We start from the raw sequence: 19,028 nt of genomic DNA, 5'->3' as shown, positions 1-19,028 counted from the left end.
CTAAAGCCTTCATTTTAAATTAAACATGTTTATTGATACCAGCTCCTTGATTTAATGTTAATTAAACAATATGCAACCAATAAATACTAAACTTCTAAATTATTCAATATAAATTCAGTATACAGTATGTCACCTCTATAATATCAACATGAACACAGCAAGGAGTGTAAGACACAGAAAGACACAGCTAGGTTAGCAAGGCTAGTAAAAGACAGCTAACAGTTAGCTAGCAAAGACAGACAGAGACAGACAGAGACAGAGACAGACAGAGACAGAGAGACAGACAGACAGAGACAGAGAGACAGACAGACAGACAGAGACAGAGAGACAGACAGAGACAGAGAGACAGACAGACAGAGAGACAGACAGAGACAGAGAGACAGACAGACAGAGACAGAGAGACAGACAGAGACAGAGAGACAGACAGAGACAGAGAGACAGACAGACAGAGACAGAGAGACAGACAGAGACAGCGACAGAGACAGACAGACAGACAGAGACAGAGAGACAGACAGACAGACAGAGACAGCGAGACAGACAGAGACAGAGAAACAGACAGACAGAGAGACAGACAGACAGAGACAGAGAGACAGACAGAGACAGACAGACAGACAGACAGAGACAGAGAGACAGACAGACAGACAGAGACAGAGACAGACAGACAGACAGAGACAGACAGACAGACAGAGAGACAGACAGACAGAGAGACAGACAGACAGACAGAGAGACAGACAGACAGACAGAGACAGAGAGACAGACAGACAGAGACAGACAGACAGACAGACAGAGGGTGTATGTGACTCACGTTATTCGAAGTCCAAGTCTCCTTTCCTTCATTTAAGTGAAGTCTCCATGTTGCCATGACTCCTCTTCTCCTGTCTCCATGTTGCCATGACTCCTCTTCTCCTGTCTCCATGGCTACTAGCTAGCTAACCTTAACCAGGTTTACAAAAACCGTTAGCTAACATTTAAAAACTCTCACACTTGTTTCATTAAATACTACTAACATTTAGTTGTTTCTTGACAGGGTTCACACTTCTCTTCAGACTTTCTTTTCTTCAGTTTCGCGGTGCCATGACAGTAACCCATCTTGTTAATTGCTTTTAGTTTTTAGCTAATTAACTTCACCGAACGGTGAGGTAAAAGGGAACGCGCGAAATGGGATAAACTCTCGCGAGATGGTTAAGGTTTGTCTAGCATAGTAGCGCGTCGGGGAGTGAGTCTCGCGAGAGTTTTTCGCAGATCTCAGGTCAGATTTCGCAATTTGCGGGTTACCTTCTAGACCTCACCTAACATCAGCAGACTTCTGTAAGGGTGCAATACCGTTTTTTAACCACACAGATTGATTAACATGTACCAGCCATTATAACCAAGAGGGGCGCTGTTTCACGCGTTTTTTATATACAAAGATTATGACACAAAGATATTCACTGTACAAAGATAGATGACACAAAGATATTTAATGTACAAAGATAGATGACACAAAGATATTCACTGTACAAAGATAGATGACACAAAGATATTTAATGTACAAAGATAGATGACAGATATTCACTGTACAAAGATAGATGACACCATATTCACTGTACAAAGATAGATGACGCAAATGTGAATATATCTTTGTCCAGTGAATGTCTTTGTACAGTGAATGTCTTTGTGTCATCTATCTTTGTGTCATATATCTTTGCTTCTCTATTGTAATGGAACCCACCTTTGATGCCTCTTCTTCTTTCAATGCATTCGTCTGGCAGCCACCACCACCACACACTTGACCTTTCACCTTTCACCTAGATTTCTCCCTTTGCTGCAGTTCAACTTCTTCCAGTGTGTGGGATTATCATGAAGTGTGCATGTCTGTAAAGAGGAGACTCGTGGAAACCCATAGAACCAATTTTCATTCACATATCTTGAGGTCAGAGGTCAAGGGACCTCTTTGAAAAAAACGTTATAAGCTCCTTCACGACAAGCTAACATGATGTGGTTGGTATCAATAGATTCCTTAGCCTGCTACACTCTCCGAAAGAAAGTCTTTTAAAGTCGGTGGGGATCGTCTGCAATACTGCGGGCCTTTTAATTTAAAAAAAAATTACGCTTACATCTTGCGGTCCAAATTGAACCTGATGGCATGCCAACTTCAGCCCTGACAGCATAAAAAACACCAATTTACAAACTAAACTGCCAGTCCTTGGATCATATGCCCAGTCCGTCGGCTCAGCCAGTAATTGGACAAAAATTAAAGCTGTAGATTCACATGTTCAAAACAAAATCCGCCCTAACCCGCAAGAGCCCTTCAGATCCTCCAGTACATGGTTTACTATGTATGTTCCCTTTTAACTCAAAGGCTAATTGATTCAAACAACTCAAGGTCCCAGAAACCACATCTGAAAGCAGCGTAATAATCAAAGCAGACCAATCCAACTGACCTACTCCACCTCCTTTGTTCTGCATCTCAACTGCCGGGAAAAATGACACAGACATCCCATGATGCCACTGTCATTACGGGACAGGAGAGGGAAAGATGGGGGAAAATAACATCAGAATCATTTCATACATATCCTTCACCTAAAGTCAGTGCAATTTCAACGCATGGTGTAATTAAAGAGGGAAGGCAGATGTGGTGACAGTTAGAGCACTACTGTGGCAAATCTGCAGATAAGGTAACAGCGTACGAGCTGTTCTGGTCATATGACTGATTAGGATGTTGAATTCCTGGCAGTGGAAACAGACCTGAACGTTCGTGTGTGACGTTTTCAAATAAATTATTCAGAGAAACCGCAACTCAGATTCAGAACTTGGAAGCTAAACTGAAGAAAAAGGGGGAAGAATTTGACACCACGGACCAACAGGGTGACACATACTGTACATGCTGCAGGTTGCATCTTTAAAAAGGAGTTGTCAGTTTAGCCGGTCAAACCAGAGTCCACCAGGAGTCGGTCGCAACACCACCGCTGCTAGAAACCAGGAAATTAAATGGAAATGTTTATTTATTTTTATTTAATTGCAAGACAAAAAGACAACACATTAACAGAACAACAACAGGACGACATTTTGTCAGAGGATGAGAGGACAAGGTGATGTTGATGTTGGGAAAGAAGGAAAAATAAATAAAAAAAGCGGCAAACTAAGAGAAAACATAGGAAAGAAAATAACTAAATAGATAAATGAGCAAAGAACGTAAATAATATTCATAATCTCATCCCAACTCGTCACATACTGATGCTTTGTCAGACCCCTCTGCGTCACTTTTCAGTCGCAGTAAACACATGCATCATCTTCCAGTCACCTCTTCCTCTTCCTCTACCTCCTCTGTAGGAGTCTGCTGCTTGGCCGAGTTGGGGTCCTGCATGTCAATGATTTTCAGGAAGTCGGGAGAGGGAGGCCAGTTGTCTTTGCCGATCATCCCTACAAAGATAGAGATCGATAATTATAATGTGCAATTTGATACTGGAATAAAAAATAAACACTGGCATTTAATCTAATGCCACATAAAAAGCACTTTTGGCCTCCATAGAATGTTCAACTGCATTAAACCACCTGACGTTAAATTTATAATCATGAAAAATAACTCTGACTTCAACATTTACAAAGTAATCAAGATAATTATTCTCTACTTCCAAGATATATTGAGTGCCAGAAAATTAGAAAGTGACAGATTCAATCCAGAAGTCAGCATTTAAAAACACGTCTTAGACAAATGACAAAAGAGCTGCAACGATTAACCAATTAGTTGTCAACTATTAAATGAATCGCCTGACAATTGTCCACTCAACTGTCTATTCACTGTCCATTGTCTACTTCTGCAATAAATACATAAAAAAAATTTTTTTAAACTTTGGGAAACACTGATTGACATTTTTCACCGTTTTATAGACCGAACAACTAATCTATTAATCGAGAAATTAATCGACAATGAAAATAATCATTAGTTGCAGCCCTAAATGACAAGTACGTTTTGAAAAGTAAACTTCAGTCCAGAGAGTAACAGTCCAATGCTTTTTTGAAAGCCATTAGGTACACACTTCCAGTCAAAAGAAGCGTTTTGGAGACACAGACCCAGCAGGACGTAAACAGAGGACACTTGAAGCCTATGCATCTCGAAAGGTTGCAGGTCTGTAGTTTCTCCACAGAGAATGGATGGAATGCGCTGCATGACAAATCCTTTGGTTCAGATAGACGGGGACGAGTCACAGCAAGACCCGTCTTATCTCAGCCCTCACCTGCACCCGCTACAGAGTTCAAAAGGTCAAGGGTTAATGGCTGTGGACTGTTGAGGCTTAAAGACCTAACAATCATCACCTTCATTTAAAGGCCCATTTTATGTTGGTTACATGAGTAGCTGCTCAACTCAAAGCCTCTTCACATACCGCTCAAATTCCTCGGAGAGGAAAGACACAAGCTGGATCCTGTCACTGCTGGATCAACAGTCTGCCTTTAAACTCTATGGAGCATATGGGCCTCAATAAAGGACATATACTGTATAAATTTCCATAGGAGGGTGACTGTCACGTCTATTTTATCAGCTCTTTTTTTACTTTTTCCGAGTGAAGTCATTCACATGACACACTGCTCCATATGTTCTTGCAATTCTATTTTATCTCAATGCTTAATACATCCATGGTTGAGGCTGATGTCATTTGTTTCCTTGCAGAAAAGGTTCATGTGATGGGGCGAGATGTCGCGGCGGTCATGTGGCGGTGGTCATGTGGCGGTGGTCATGTGGCGGCGGTCTGCGTGATTCACACGTCGGGTGTTCAGACCAGCTGCCTTTCATAATGGCCATTTAATTTAATTATAAATGTCATTTATATTTATTTTAGACAGAGAAAGGTAAAGAAACGTGTGGTAATTTGTAAATAATAGGTATAATCCACAATTGTTCTACAACACTGTCCTGCAAATATTTCAGAATTAAAAGCCTTGATGAAGGAATTCTGTCCGCAGAAAAAAACGCTTGAGGGCTTTTATTTTGAAATGAAAGCCCTGTTCAGCCACTGCAGCACAGAGGAGGCTGCGATGGGCGTGTTGGCGGCGTGCTGGTAGATTTCACCTCCAGAGGGCAAATTGGCGAGGACCAGAGCAGGGAGGGGGGGTACGGAGCCCAGGTATGACCCCAGGACGGACATACCAGCGGGAGCACGGACACTGGAACACAGACGGAGAAAAGAAACATACGAATATACTGTATGATGGATGGATGGGTCATCTAGTAGGGCTTTCATTTTGATTGATGTACGTACAAGTAGATCCAGCAGGCCAGGTATGGCTCCATCCTCTGCCCTCTCATGTCCTCCAGCAGGGCCTGGTTCTGCCTCCGCCTGATCTCGTCCTCCTCTCCCATGAAGAGGAGCAGCAGGGCTTCACCCCGGGAGAGGAAGGACGGCAGGCTCTCCACCGTCAGCTCGGGCTGGAGACAAAACGGAGATGGAGAGTTAAAATGTGCACATTAATAAATCAAAGTTCGGCTCATAAAAAGCCAGCACAAAGCCTAGTTTCTGCCAAATATCTGAGATTTACACATCAGTGATTATTACTGCAGCTGCTACACCCAGCTGATGGCATCAAACCTGCTTGTTAGTATCAGCACGAAGCAAGTTAGAGGCAGCAGTTGTTATGTTATGTTACTTTCTTTATAAAAGAAATTGTGCTTCTAACTGGATGGACTCATTAGACCTTGCTGCATTCCAGTTGTGATAAAAGCGAGGACAACATCACCACCTAGAGGGACATTTGGTTATTGTTTGGACTTTACATCCAAAGTGCCCCACAATGAGTTTCACCAGTAGGATTTAGGTGGTTAAAATACTATTTACCTTCATAGCAACATAAACTACTCTGGAGCAAAATTCATCAGTCCAAAACAGCATAATAAACACTCTAAGGAAGAGATTAACTAGTCTTGTTGAGCAACAACTGCATTAACTCATTTTTGCCCAATATTTAGTATAATAAGGAAAAATGCCACATTAGTTCTAATTGGTCAAAAGTCTTGAAATTTGGTACAGACACCCAATAAGATGCTTCGTAGTACAGGCCTCTGCTGTGTGACTTATAATAGTTCTGTGCTACTTTTATTTATATGGAAAATATAGATATAGGAGCCCCTCAAAAGTGTGTACTGAAAATAATAAAAACCCCTTACATTTTTACTGCTTATTCTAAGGAATTTTCCACTTTTAAAAACAAAAACAGTAGTCCCAAAAACTGAATATAGTATGATATGTATGATAAGATAAACTCACTTTTCAGCAGAACGATTTGACCGATTTTGAAAATCTCTTCACATTTGTGAGTGGAAATTAAAAAAGGTTTCAGTCACGGGCACAAATGGGTTAAAAATAATTGTTTCCACATCATTGCAGTTGTTTAAAAGAGCAAATGTAAACTCAGACGTGACTCTTGGATGTATTGAGGAAACCACGTCCAAGCTCCACATATGGAGCGTGTTATCTGTGACATACTGTGAACGATTCCATCTCGGCCTCGACAAACTTCCCAGAAGTTACGCCCACGTCATTTATTTACGGCTATTTCATTTCATAAGAGCTGAATGAAGATATGGCAGACAAATCTGAGTTGACAGTTAGAATTAAATGGAATAGAATGAGCGCAGTTTGATTTACCAGTGGATGCAGCAGTGCAGCGTTCAGGGACAAGTGAGTGTCCCCCAGGATTGGAACACCAACAACGCAGGGAGCTCCACGTTATGCTCTGCCGCCCTGCACAGCACGCAGAAATACACATTTAAGACACTGAAGCTAATTTTTCTCCTACTCTTCATCCTTTGGTTACATTGTGTTTAGTCAATTCTAGACAAAAGCACTTTCACAAAAGTGAATGAGTGAATTATGACGTTAAACTGTCAGGGACGACCTTGGAACAGGAATGATGAGACTGAGTTTGTGTGTGTGCCTTCTTTTATTGTATTACTCCAGAAGTATAATCTTTACCTCCTCTGACAGTGCAAATAAACGGTCTCCATGGAAACTGTAGAATATTACCGCTGTAAAATCTCTTTCAAGCCAATAAATGCCTTAATGTTTTTCCTTAATTAAGAGATTCTGTGCAACACTCTTAACTAAGTCCCTCAGCTAAGGAGAAATGAAGCCTTAAGTGTCATACTTAAGGAGGAATCTATTAAAAACACATTAAAGAGCCCCACTGTTGCACCTTCATTACTATGAACACAGTTTGTTTAACTGACTCCCACATAGAAATACCCATTAAGGGTCCAGACACTGTGTGAAGAACTCCACCACAGCTCCGTCATTCATTAGAACGGAGCCGGTCCGACTCAGCGGGGATGTCAATGCAGAAGGGATACAAGTTGAATCGGACTCATTTTGCCAGACCACAACTCGCTGATCTCCAGCGAGGCACCACGGTGGCCAATCAAATATGTGCAGGCACACATTCTTTGTAGGTTACTTCAGAACATGAACGCCAAATTTCCGCTGTTTGCCTCGCGATTGTAAATAGTTGCAATCGTGGTAAGCATTGTAAACTGCTGCAACAAACACAGCCATGGGGATGCTCTATTATGTCTCATAAATTGTTGCAGCAATTTTGGGGGATTTTTGAGATTGGCTTTCGCAATTCTTGGTAGTAGAGCGACCTCGGATTGATCAAATCTTGATAGAATCTGTTGTGGTAGGAAATAGCCGGTTGGTCGTGCTACGGTTGCTAAAAATAGTAACACACTACCAGAATATGTCTGATGATCCTCGCCTCGAAACCCGTGTCACCCAAACCTCATGCCATTAATATTTAGCAAACACACATGAATAGATGGTTCTAAGGTGGATCTTTTATCGTTGCCGTTATAATGACGGTCATTTATCATTATTATCGCTATTTCCTATTGGCTTTATTATCGCAGATCGTCGAGCTATTAATGCTATAAATAGTAACATTAACGCGCTACCAAAACACGGCTGATGATCATCGCCTCGTATCCCGTGTTGTAATGATATGAAAGATGTAATTGGCTTTATTATTAAGGCGGTTCAAACGGTGTGTTAATAATGTCTGTTGTGCTTAATCTATGGTAGAAATTAAGCAGTGTGTGGTGTATGTAAATATTACAATATTTTGTTTATCACAAGCATTGACTATTAACTTTATACACTTGCCATTGTGATTAATTAATAGCCTATCATTTAGGAACAGGACAGAATAGTTTATATATAATATTATAATATAATTTAATATAATGTAGGCTAATAAAATAGATTATTATTAATACTATTATTACTAGAAGAGTATATATATATTTATTGAATATATAATATAATTCAGTGGTATGCTGTACATTGTATTTGAATGAAAAAGAACACTTGTATTGAGTCATCTTAATAACATATTTATTATAAACAAATTTTAAAAAACAGTACAGTAATAAAATCAGTGCAATCAGTGGTATATACATTTATCAACAATAAAATCAACAGGAATACAATGTAATGGAACAAAATAGAACAGAATATATATGTATATATATATAATACAATAAAAAAAATATATTATAAATACTATTGTTACTAGAATAATATATATATAATATAATGCAATATAATAAAATATAATATAATATAATACCATATAATATAATATAATACCATGTAATAGAATAGAATAGAATATAGTATCGTATAATAGAATATAATAGATTATTATTAATACTATATTACTAGAATACAATACAGTATATGAAATAGTATATAATACAATACAATATAGGCTAATGTGAACAGAGTTATCAGGGTCGAGTATCTTTTTTTGTGCCATATCCCCGGGCTTCAAGTGCAGCCCTCCACTCAGCCAGAGTCACGGTGGCTGTGGCCTGGCAGTACCAATTCCCAAAGTACTGTTGGTGGGTGGCAGGGTCCCGCTCCCTCTGACACTGCTTGCAGGTGATGGCGTCACTCTTCCAAGAGTATTTCCTCTTCCTTTTGCCACTCTGTTCCTCCTCCTGTCTTTTCCTCTTGTGGTAATTTTGAGTGGTGTAAGGCACATCTGTCAGGGAAGAACCTGCAGGAACCACAGATTGGAAGGCAGGCAAGAGAGGTTGTGGTGCAGGCAGGTGAGGTTGGGCTGCACACAGGAGAGGTCTGGGCGCAAGCAGGAGAGGTCTGAGAGGTTGGGGAGCTGCCTGGAGAGGCGGCTCGAGAGCTGCAAGGAAGGGCGGCCTAAGACCAGCAGATGGAGTTATGTTCAGTCTTTGTTTTAGCTGGGCCATCCCTGCAGTATTAGGGGGCAAAACAAAGATGTGGGGATTTGCCACACTGCTGTTAGGCATACAGGGTCTTCCTTTCCTTTCAACTGCAGGAGGCAGGCTCTCTGGGCTGACGAAGGTGATTTTTGGGGTGGAGATGGCCTGCTCGCAAAGAGGCTGAGGGCCGTGGTGAGGTGGAGGGCGGCTGTGTGGTGGTTGCAGCTCGGGAAGAGGCTGAGGGCCGTGGTGAGCTGGAGGGCGGCTGTGTGGAGGTGGCAGCTCGAGAAGAGGCTGAGGGCCGTGGTGAGTTGGAGGGCGGCTGTGTGGCGGTTGTAGCTCGAGAAGAGGCTGAGGGCCGTGGTGAGTTGGAGGGCGGCTGTGTGGAGGTGGCAGCAGCAGCAGTGGCAGGTTGGCTCTGGCTTCTAGCGGATCTCACCTCCCGCTTGACCTGGATGGCATAACGGCCTGCCGGATAATGTGAGATGTACCCCTGGAAGGCTCTTTTGTTGACGAGGTTGTTGTGTGAATCAGAGTTTCCTGACTCCTCTGACATTGATGCCACCACATAACCCGGGTCTCCACCGCGACGCAGAACAGCCATCTTCGCACTCTTTCACCCTCTCAGGCGACAGAGCCCGCACCCATGGCCTGTTCTCCCTCTTAATTCGTTTTGCTTCCTCTGTGTCGAAGAGGCTAGCATGGCCATCCCCCCTCCTCCTAAATTTAGGCTCCATTCTGTATGATTGGGGGAAAAAACAAAACACAGTTAGAATATGCTTGGTCTGTCCTCTTATATTGTAAAATTATGGCCTGCTATATGTTATGTTATAATTTCTTTCTTCTTTCTTAATTTCATATTTACTTTTAGTATATTTCACTACAGAATAGTGATCCAGCAAACTAAGAATGTCATTGCATTGATAACTTGTTTATTTATGCATATGCCAATACATCCTTGTATCCTGATCTCCAATCTAGCTAAACTAACATAAATTACACTCTGTGTCCATTACTTCTCATGCAAAAGAGGTTATGCAACATTTAGTTGCCTCTGTCTGTCTGTGATACAGTGTTTTCTAATAATGTACTTACTATACAGAATCTGTAAACAATTTAATTTTTTAAAACTAGTTACCAGGTGAGTACCTTACTGGACCTATGCATTACCATGTCTTATTCTCAACTGCTTTACAACCTGTAACTTAACACTATAACATTCTGAAACAATTCATATACACAGGGGCTACATTAGCATACTCAGCAAAATACCAAATACATAGACTGATCCACACATAAAGAGTGGAAACATAGATTACGTTGGTAAACTGTGGACTACGTATTTTCTGTCTTGTACTATTGATTAACGTTAACGTCAGTGTTATTACCAAATAGCCAGCCCGTTATTAACTGTAGGGCTACATAATGTGCTATGTAAACAGACAGGCTAACACACTAGTGTTGTCAGCTGCCTAAAATAAAGCATAGTATCATATCAGCTGACGTCAGCTGGTTATGAATGGAGAGTCGTTCGCGACTTCAACTAGTGTGAGATAGCCAGGTTACGTGGATATGACATTAGCTCGCTAGCGTGCTGGCTCGCCACCAATGTAAACCACATATTTTCAATAAATGGTTGACGATGAACTTACCCAAAATATAGCAAAGACGTCGGGTCGAAAAGAAATGCTGGTGAAGGACTTGACTTTCCGTTGAAGGGACCTGACGTTGATTTCTAGGGGCGTGGCTTCCGGCGTCAATCTTGGTAGCGATAGCGAGTGTGATTGGTCAAATCTTGGTAGACGCAACGGACGGTGATTGGCTGTCGCCATTCTTGGTAGCAGGGCGGCCTCCGATTGGTCAAATCTTGGTAGAATCTTGGTAGCGATACGCAAAATGATTGGCTCTCAAATGATGGATGAGCTCGACCGACAGGCGACAGGGAGCGCCAACGAGGCCCAAAATGCAGTCAAAGTTCATGAACCAAAGACATAAGTTCTTTTATTTAACGAGTAGAAATGGCTGGTTGTCCTTCACACAAATATGCATCTCATGCCTGCATAAAATGCAGATATAAGGTGTATTACTGGTGCATTATTGTGTCTAAGAAAGTACGGGTTTTTTTTTTTTTTTTTAAAAGAACGTTATAGCTATAACAAGCCTTACAGTACAAAATTCCCCACCTTGACCCCCTCCTTCACAGCTGGTGTTCACCAGCGGGTTCTTTGGTTGCTGCCACGACAGGCACCGAAGACCTTCCGACCACAACTCCTAGCAGCAGCCTTCAAAATGAATGCTTTGAACATGGCCAACTTAGATTTCTTGTTTCCAAGCCAACCCCGGGATCCACGAAAAGTTCTTCCAGAGGTGGGAGTTGAAGCCAGATATTCCCAGTTCACCCTCCTAACTACACGTTTAGGTCTACCAGATCTATCTTGAAGCCATCTGATCCAACTCAGTTGACAGCTGACTTTTCTTCACTCCTGTGTTTTTGTCTTTCAGCACTTAACAAGCCTTACACCACGTTACTAAATGAGCGTTGCATTGGCCGGGAATCGGACCCGGGCCTCCCGCGTGGCAGGCGAGAATTCTACCACTGAACCACCAATGCTCACATGACCACCGTAAATACCACTTCGTGCACAACGCTACCAAACATCTGGGGGTTAGAGATGGGTTTGTGTAAACGCCGAAATTGGGAGGAGTCTAAAAAGACAAGTCTCTTCGTTAGCATAGTGGTGAGTATCCCCGCCTGTCACATGGGGGACCGGGGTTAGATTCCCCGACGGGGAGTCTACGAGCTTTTTTTTGCCCCCTCACACTACCTAACCTATGCACAATATCTTTTTTTTTGAAGACTTAAGAAAAGAAAAAGATCTAAAACACACAGCTTTTCCTGAACTAGAAGACAGCAACCTCAGGCTCAGTTGTTTATTTGACTGCAGATAATTTCAGGTGAACATGTAACAAAGTATGTGCCCCGTGTGAGGCTCGAACTCACGACCTTCAGATTATGAGACTGACGCGCTGCCTACTGCGCCAACGAGGCCCAAAATGCAGTATTTTCAATGTCAATGAATTTACCCAAAATATAGCGAAAGACGTCGGTTCGAACAAACTCCGGGGAGATGGGACTTGACTTTCCAATGAAGGCACTTGACGTTCATTTCTAGAGGAGTGGCTTCCGGCATTAATCTTGGTAGCGATAGCTAGTATGATTGGTCAAATCCTGGTAGGCACAACGAAAGGAGATTGGCTTTCGCAATTCTTGGTAGTAGAGCGGCCTCGGATTGGTCAAATCTTGGTAGAATCTGTTGTGGCTGACTGCAGATAATTCCAGGTGAACATGTAACAAAAGATGTGCCCCGTGTGAGGCTCGAACTCACGACCTTCAGATTATGAGACTGACGCGCTGCCTACTGCGCCAAGGAAGTAGCCCGTTGGTTGTGGTACGGTTGCTAAAAATAGTAACACACTACCAGAATATGTCTGCTGATCCTCGCCTCGAAACCCGTGTCACCCAAACCTCATGCCATTAATATTTAGCAAACACACATGCATAGATGGTTCTAAGGTGGATCTTTTATCGTTGCCGTTATAATGACGGTCATTTACCATTATTATCGCTATTTCCTATTGGCTTTATTATCGCAGATCGTCGAGCTATTAATGCTATAAATAGTAACATTAACGCGCTACCAAAACACGGCTGATGATCATCGCCTCGTATCCCGTGTTGTAATGATATGAAAGATGTAATTGGCTTTATTATTAAGGCGGTTCAAACGGTGTGTTAATAATGTCTGTTGTGCTTAATCTATGGTAGAAATTAAGCAGTGTGTGCTGTATGTAAATATTACAATATTTTGTTTATCACAAGCATTGACTATTAACTTTATACACTTGCCATTGTGATTAATTAATAGCCTATCATTTAGGAACAGGACAGAATAGTTTATATATAATATTATAATATAATTTAATATAATATAGGCTAATAAAATAGATTATTATTATTTTTTTTATCACAAGCATTGACTATTAACTTTATACACTTGCAATTGTGATTAATTAATAGCCTATCATTTAGGAACAGGACAGAATAGTTTATATATAATATTATAATATAATTTAATATAATGTAGGCTAATAAAATAGATTATTATTAATACTATTATTACTAGAAGAGTATATATATATTTATTGAATATATAATATAATTCAGTGGTATGCTGTACATTGTATTTGAATGAAAAAGAACACTTGTATTGAGTCATCTTAATAACATATTTATTATAAACAAATTTTAAAAAACAGTACAGTAATAAAATCAGTGCAATCAGTGGTATATACATTTATCAACAATAAAATCAACAGGAATACAATGTAATGGAACAAAATAGAACAGAATATATATAATACAATAAAAAAAATATATTATAAATACTATTGTTACTAGAATAATATATATATAATATAATGCAATATAATAAAATATAATATAATATAATACCATATAATATAATATAATACCATGTAATAGAATAGAATAGAATATAGTATCGTATAATAGAATATAATAGATTATTATTAATACTATATTACTAGAATACAATACAGTATATGAAATAGTATATAATACAATACAATATAGGCTAATGTGAACAGAGTTATCAGGGTCGAGTATCTTTTTTTGTGCCATATCCCCGGGCTTCAAGTGCAGCCCTCCACTCAGCCAGAGTCACGGTGGCTGTGGCCTGGCAGTACCAATTCCCAAAGTACTGTTGGTGGGTGGCAGGGTCCCGCTCCCTCTGACACTGCTTGCAGGTGATGGCGTCACTCTTCCTAGAGTATTTCCTCTTCCTTTTGCCACTCTGTTCCTCCTCCTGTCTTTTCCTCTTGTGGTAATTTTGAGTGGTGTAAGGCACATCTGTCAGGGAAGAACCTGCAGGAACCACAGATTGGAAGGCAGGCAAGAGAGGTTGTGGTGCAGGCAGGTGAGGTTGGGCTGCACACAGGAGAGGTCTGGGCGCAAGCAGGAGAGGTCTGAGAGGTTGGGGAGCTGCCTGGAGAGGCGGCTCGAGAGCTGCAAGGAAGGGCGGCCTAAGACCAGCAGATGGAGTTATGTTCAGTCTTTGTTTTAGCTGGGCCATCCCTGCAGTATTAGGGGGCAAAACAAAGATGTGGGGATTTGCCACACTGCTGTTAGGCATACAGGGTCTTCCTTTCCTTTCAACTGCAGGAGGCAGGCTCTCTGGGCTGACGAAGGTGATTTTTGAGGTGGAGATGGCCTGCTCGCAAAGAGGCTGAGGGCCGTGGTGAGGTGGAGGGCGGCTGTGTGGTGGTTGCAGCTCGCGAAGAGGCTGAGGGCCGTGGTGAGCTGGAGGGCGGCTGTGTGGAGGTGGCAGCTCGAGAAGAGGCTGAGGGCCGTGGTGAGTTGGAGGGCGGCTGTGTGGAGGTGGCAGCAGCAGCAGTGGCAGGTTGGCTCTGGCTTCTAGCGGATCTCACCTCCCGCTTGACCTGGATGGCATAACGGCCTGCCGGATAATGTGAGATGTACCCCTGGAAGACTCTTTTGTTGACGAGGTTGTTGTGTGAATCAGAGTTTCCTGACTCCTCTGACATTGATGCCACCACATAACCCGCATACCCCAACGCATTTTCTGCCACCCATTGAAAAGTTTGGCCCCTGAATATCCCAAACTGCATCTGATGTTGGCCCAGGACATGCTGCATATTCTCCGGGTCTCCACCGCGACGCAGAACAGCCATCTTCGCAGACTCTTTCACCCTCTCAGGCGACAGAGCCCGCACTCATGGCCTGTTCTCCCTCTTAATTCGTTTTGCTTCCTCTGTGTCAAAGAGGCTAGCATGGCCATCCCCCCTCCTCCTAAATTTAGGCTCCATTCTGTATGATTGGGGGGAAAAACAAAACACAGTGAGAATATGCTTGGTCTGTCCTCTTATATTGTAAAATTATGGCTATATTTCACTACAGAATAGTGATCCAGCAAACTAAGAATGTCATTGCATTGATAACTTGTTTATTTATGCATATGACAATACATCCTTGTATCCTGATCTCCAATCTAGCTAAACTAACATAAATTACACTCTGTGTCCATTACTTCTCATGCAAAAGAGGTTATGCAACATTTAGTTGCCTCTGTCTGTCTGTGATACAGTGTTTTCTAATAATGTACTTACTATACAGAATCTGTAAACAATTTAATTTTTTAAAACTAGTTACCAGGTGAGTACCTTACTGGACCTATGCATTAGCATGTCTTATTCTCAACTGCTTTACAACCTGTAACTTAACACTATAACATTCTGAAACAATTCATATACACAGGGGCTAAATTAGCATACTCAGCAAAATACCAAATACATAGACTGATCCACACATAAAGAGTGGAAACATAGATTACGTTGGTAAACTGTGGACTACGTATTTTCTGTCTTGTACTATTGATTAACGTTAACGTCAGTGTTATTACCAGATAGCCAGCCCTTATTAACTGTAGGGCTACATAATGTGCTATGTAAACAGACAGGCTAACACACTAGTGTTGTCAGCTGCCTAAAATAAAGCATAGTGTCATATCAGCTGACGTCAGCTGGTTATGAATGGAGAATCGTTCGCGACTTCAACTAGTGTGAGATAGCCAGGTTACGTGGATATGACATTAGCTCGCTAGCGTGCTGGCTCGCCACCAATGTAAACCACATATTTTCAATAAATGGTTGACGATGAACTTACCCAAACTATAGCAAAGACGTCGGGTCGAAAAGAAATGCTGGTGAAGGACTTGACTTTCCGTTGAAGGGACCTGACGTTGATTTCTAGGGGCGTGGCTTCCGGCGTCAATCTTGGTAGCGATAGCGAGTGCGATTGGTCAAATCTTGGTAGACGCAACGGACGGTGATTGGCTGTCGCCATTCTTGGTAGCAGGGCGGCCTCCGATTGGTCAAATCTTGGTAGAATCTTGGTAGCGATACGCCAGATGATTGGCTCTGAAATGATGGATGAGCTCGACCGACAGGCGACGGGGAGCGCCAACGAGGCCCAAAACGCAGTCAAAATCCATGAGTGAAATATATAAATTCTTGTATTTAACGAGTAGAAAAAGCTGATTGTCCTTCACACAAATATGCATCTCATGCCTGCATAAAATGCAGATATAAGGTGTATTACTGGTGCATTATTGTGTCTAGGAAAGTACGGTTGTTTTTAAAAAAAAAACACGTCATAGCTTTAACAAGCCTTACAGTACAAAATTCCCCACCTTGACCCCCTCCTTCACAGTTGGTGTTCACCAGCGGGTTCTTTGGTTGCTGCCACGGCAGGCACCGAAGACCTTCCGACCACAACTCCTAGCAGCAGCCTTCAAAATGAATGCTTTGAACATGGCCAACTTAGATTTCTTGTTTCCAAGCCAACCCCGGGATCCACGAAAAGTTCTTCCAGAGGTGGGAGTTGAAGCCAGATATTCCCAGTTCACCCTCCTAACTACACGTTTAGGTCTACCAGATCTATCTTGAAGCCATCTGATCCAACTCAGTTGACAGCTGACTTTTCTTCACTCCTGTGTTTTTGTCTTTTAGCACTTAACAAGCCTTACACCACGTTACTAAATGAGCGTTGCATTGGCCGGGAATCGGACCCGGGTCTCACGCGTGGCAGGCGAGAATTCTACCACTGAACCACCAATGCTCACATGACCACCGTAAATACCACTTCGTGCACAACGCTACCAAACATCTGGGGGTTAGAGATGGGTTTGTGTAAACGCCGAAATTGGGAGGAGTCTAAAAAGACAAGTCTCTTCGTTAGCATAGTGGTGAGTATCCCCGCCTGTCACATGGGGGACCGGGGTTAGATTCCCCGACGGGGAGTCTACGAGCTTTTTTTTGCCCCCTCACACTACCTAACCTATGCACAATATCTTTTTTTTTTGAAGACTTAAGAAAAGAAAAAGATCTAAAACACACAGCTTTTCCTGAACTAGAAGACAGCAACCTCAGGCTCAGTTGTTTATTTGACTGCAGATCATTTCAGGTGAACATGTAACAAAGTATGTGCCCCGTGTGAGGCTCGAACTCACGACCTTCAGATTATGAGACTGACGCGCTGCCTACTGCGCCAACGAGGCCCAAAATGCAGTCAAAGTTCATGAACCAAAGACATAAGTTCTTTTATTTAACGAGTAGAAATGGCTGGTTGTCCTTCACACAAATATGCATCTCATGCCTGCATAAAATGCAGATATAAGGTGTATTACTGGTGCATTATTGTGTCTAAGAAAGTACGTTTTTTTTTTTTTTTTTTTTTAAAAGAACGTTATAGCTATAACAAGCCTTACAGTACAAAATTCCCCACCTTGACCCCCTCCTTCACAGCTGGTGTTCACCAGCGGGTTCTTTGGTTGCTGCCACGACAGGCACCGAAGACCTTCCGACCACAACTCCTAGCAGCAGCCTTCAAAATGAATGCTTTGAACATGGCCAACTTAGATTTCTTGTTTCCAAGCCAACCCCGGGATCCACGAAAAGTTCTTTCAGAGGTGGGAGTTGAAGCCAGATATTCCCAGTTCACCCTCCTAACTACACGTTTAGGTCTACCAGATCTATCTTGAAGCCATCTGATCCAACTCAGTTGACAGCTGACTTTTCTTCACTCCTGTGTTTTTGTCTTTCAGCACTTAACAAGCCTTACACCACGTTACTAAATGAGCGTTGCATTGGCCGGGAATCGGACCCGGGCCTCCCGCGTGGCAGGCGAGAATTCTACCACTGAACCACCAATGCTCACATGACCACCGTAAATACCACTTCGTGCACAACGCTACCAAACATCTGGGGGTTAGAGATGGGTTTGTGTAAACGCCGAAATTGGGAGGAGTCTAAAAAGACAAGTCTCTTCGTTAGCATAGTGGTGAGTATCCCCGCCTGTCACATGGGGGACCGGGGTTAGATTCCCCGACGGGGAGTCTACGAGCTTTTTTTTGCCCCCTCACACTACCTAACCTATGCACAATATCTTTTTTTTTGAAGACTTAAGAAAAGAAAAAGATCTAAAACACACAGCTTTTCCTGAACTAGAAGACAGCAACCTCAGGCTCAGTTGTTTATTTGACTGCAGATAATTTCAGGTGAACATGTAACAAAGTATGTGCCCCGTGTGAGGCTCGAACTCACGACCTTCAGATTATGAGACTGACGCGCTGCCTACTGCGCCAACGAGGCCCAAAATGCAGTATTTTCAATGTCAATGAATTTACCCAAAATATAGCGAAAGACGTCGGTTCGAACAAACTCCGGGGAGATGGGACTTGACTTTCCAATGAAGGCACTTGACGTTCATTTCTAGAGGAGTGGCTTCCGGCATTAATCTTGGTAGCGATAGCTAGTATGATTGGTCAAATCCTGGTAGGCACAACGAAAGGAGATTGGCTTTCGCAATTCTTGGTAGTAGAGCGGCCTCGGATTGGTCAAATCTTGGTAGAATCTGTTGTGGCTGACTGCAGATAATTCCAGGTGAACATGTAACAAAAGATGTGCCCCGTGTGAGGCTCGAACTCACGACCTTCAGATTATGAGACTGACGCGCTGCCTACTGCGCCAACAAGGCCCAAAACGCAGTCAAAATCCATGAGTGAAATATATAAATTCTTGTATTTAACGAGTAGAAAAAGGTGATTGTCCTTCACACAAATATGCATCTCATGCCTGCATAAAATGCAGATATAAGGTGTATTACTGGTGCATTATTGTGTCTAAGAAAGTACGTTTTTTTTTTTTTTTTTTTAAAAGAACG

At 42.1% G+C, this 19,028-nt stretch overlaps 1 protein-coding gene, 1 long non-coding RNA gene and 7 other non-coding genes across 9 annotated transcripts in view; all 9 read right to left on the bottom strand.

The window, feature by feature from the left end:
• Positions 1-904, bottom strand: part of LOC141762634 (uncharacterized) — a 53,491-nt gene extending 52,587 nt beyond the window's left edge. The window contains exon 1 of the long non-coding RNA XR_012592871.1: positions 806-904. This is a non-coding gene — a long non-coding RNA (uncharacterized LOC141762634). The remainder of the gene's footprint in view (positions 1-805) is intronic.
• A 2,137-nt stretch (positions 905-3,041) lies between these two features.
• On the bottom strand, positions 3,042-6,683 carry LOC141762630 (thioredoxin domain-containing protein 16-like). The gene is made up of 4 exons (XM_074626563.1): positions 6,621-6,683; positions 5,238-5,404; positions 5,048-5,142; positions 3,042-3,402 (listed from the first exon to the last, which is right to left on the bottom strand). Exons 2-4 carry the CDS (start codon positions 5,336-5,338, stop codon positions 3,269-3,271), a joined length of 330 nt encoding a protein of 109 aa, XP_074482664.1. The 5' UTR covers positions 5,339-5,404; positions 6,621-6,683; the 3' UTR covers positions 3,042-3,268.
• A 5,065-nt stretch (positions 6,684-11,748) lies between these two features.
• On the bottom strand, positions 11,749-11,819 carry trnag-gcc (transfer RNA glycine (anticodon GCC)). The gene has a single exon. It is a non-coding gene; the product is annotated as a tRNA-Gly (tRNA).
• A 365-nt stretch (positions 11,820-12,184) lies between these two features.
• On the bottom strand, positions 12,185-12,257 carry trnam-cau (transfer RNA methionine (anticodon CAU)). The gene has a single exon. It is a non-coding gene; the product is annotated as a tRNA-Met (tRNA).
• Positions 12,258-16,854: 4,597 nt separating this feature from the next.
• trnag-gcc (transfer RNA glycine (anticodon GCC)) lies at positions 16,855-16,925 on the bottom strand. The gene has a single exon. It is a non-coding gene; the product is annotated as a tRNA-Gly (tRNA).
• Positions 16,926-17,291: 366 nt separating this feature from the next.
• On the bottom strand, positions 17,292-17,364 carry trnam-cau (transfer RNA methionine (anticodon CAU)). Its single transcript has one exon. It is a non-coding gene; the product is annotated as a tRNA-Met (tRNA).
• A 584-nt stretch (positions 17,365-17,948) lies between these two features.
• trnag-gcc (transfer RNA glycine (anticodon GCC)) lies at positions 17,949-18,019 on the bottom strand. The gene has a single exon. It is a non-coding gene; the product is annotated as a tRNA-Gly (tRNA).
• A 365-nt stretch (positions 18,020-18,384) lies between these two features.
• Positions 18,385-18,457, bottom strand: trnam-cau (transfer RNA methionine (anticodon CAU)). The gene has a single exon. It is a non-coding gene; the product is annotated as a tRNA-Met (tRNA).
• A 312-nt stretch (positions 18,458-18,769) lies between these two features.
• On the bottom strand, positions 18,770-18,842 carry trnam-cau (transfer RNA methionine (anticodon CAU)). Its single transcript has one exon. It is a non-coding gene; the product is annotated as a tRNA-Met (tRNA).
• Positions 18,843-19,028: the final 186 nt, after the last annotated feature.

Source organism: Sebastes fasciatus, chromosome 24 (genome assembly GCF_043250625.1).
Source record: "Sebastes fasciatus isolate fSebFas1 chromosome 24, fSebFas1.pri, whole genome shotgun sequence".
Lineage (NCBI taxonomy): Eukaryota > Metazoa > Chordata > Actinopteri > Perciformes > Sebastidae > Sebastes > Sebastes fasciatus.
Note: the sequence above shows the minus strand (reverse complement) of the source record. Positions and strands in the feature narration are given on the sequence as shown.

Bases quoted from the DNA above. Each gene is read 5' to 3' on its own strand.
- LOC141762630 (XM_074626563.1), bottom strand. From the start codon at position 5,338: ATGGGAGAGGAGGACGAGATCAGGCGGAGGCAGAACCAGGCCCTGCTG. The intron at 5,143-5,237 runs GTACGTACATCA...TCTGTGTTCCAG, and splicing joins CTGGCCTGCTGGATCTACTT to TGTCCGTGCTCCCGCTGGTA. The intron at 3,403-5,047 runs GTGAAATCTACC...CTATCTTTGTAG, and splicing joins CGCCAATTTGCCCTCTGGAG to GGATGATCGGCAAAGACAAC.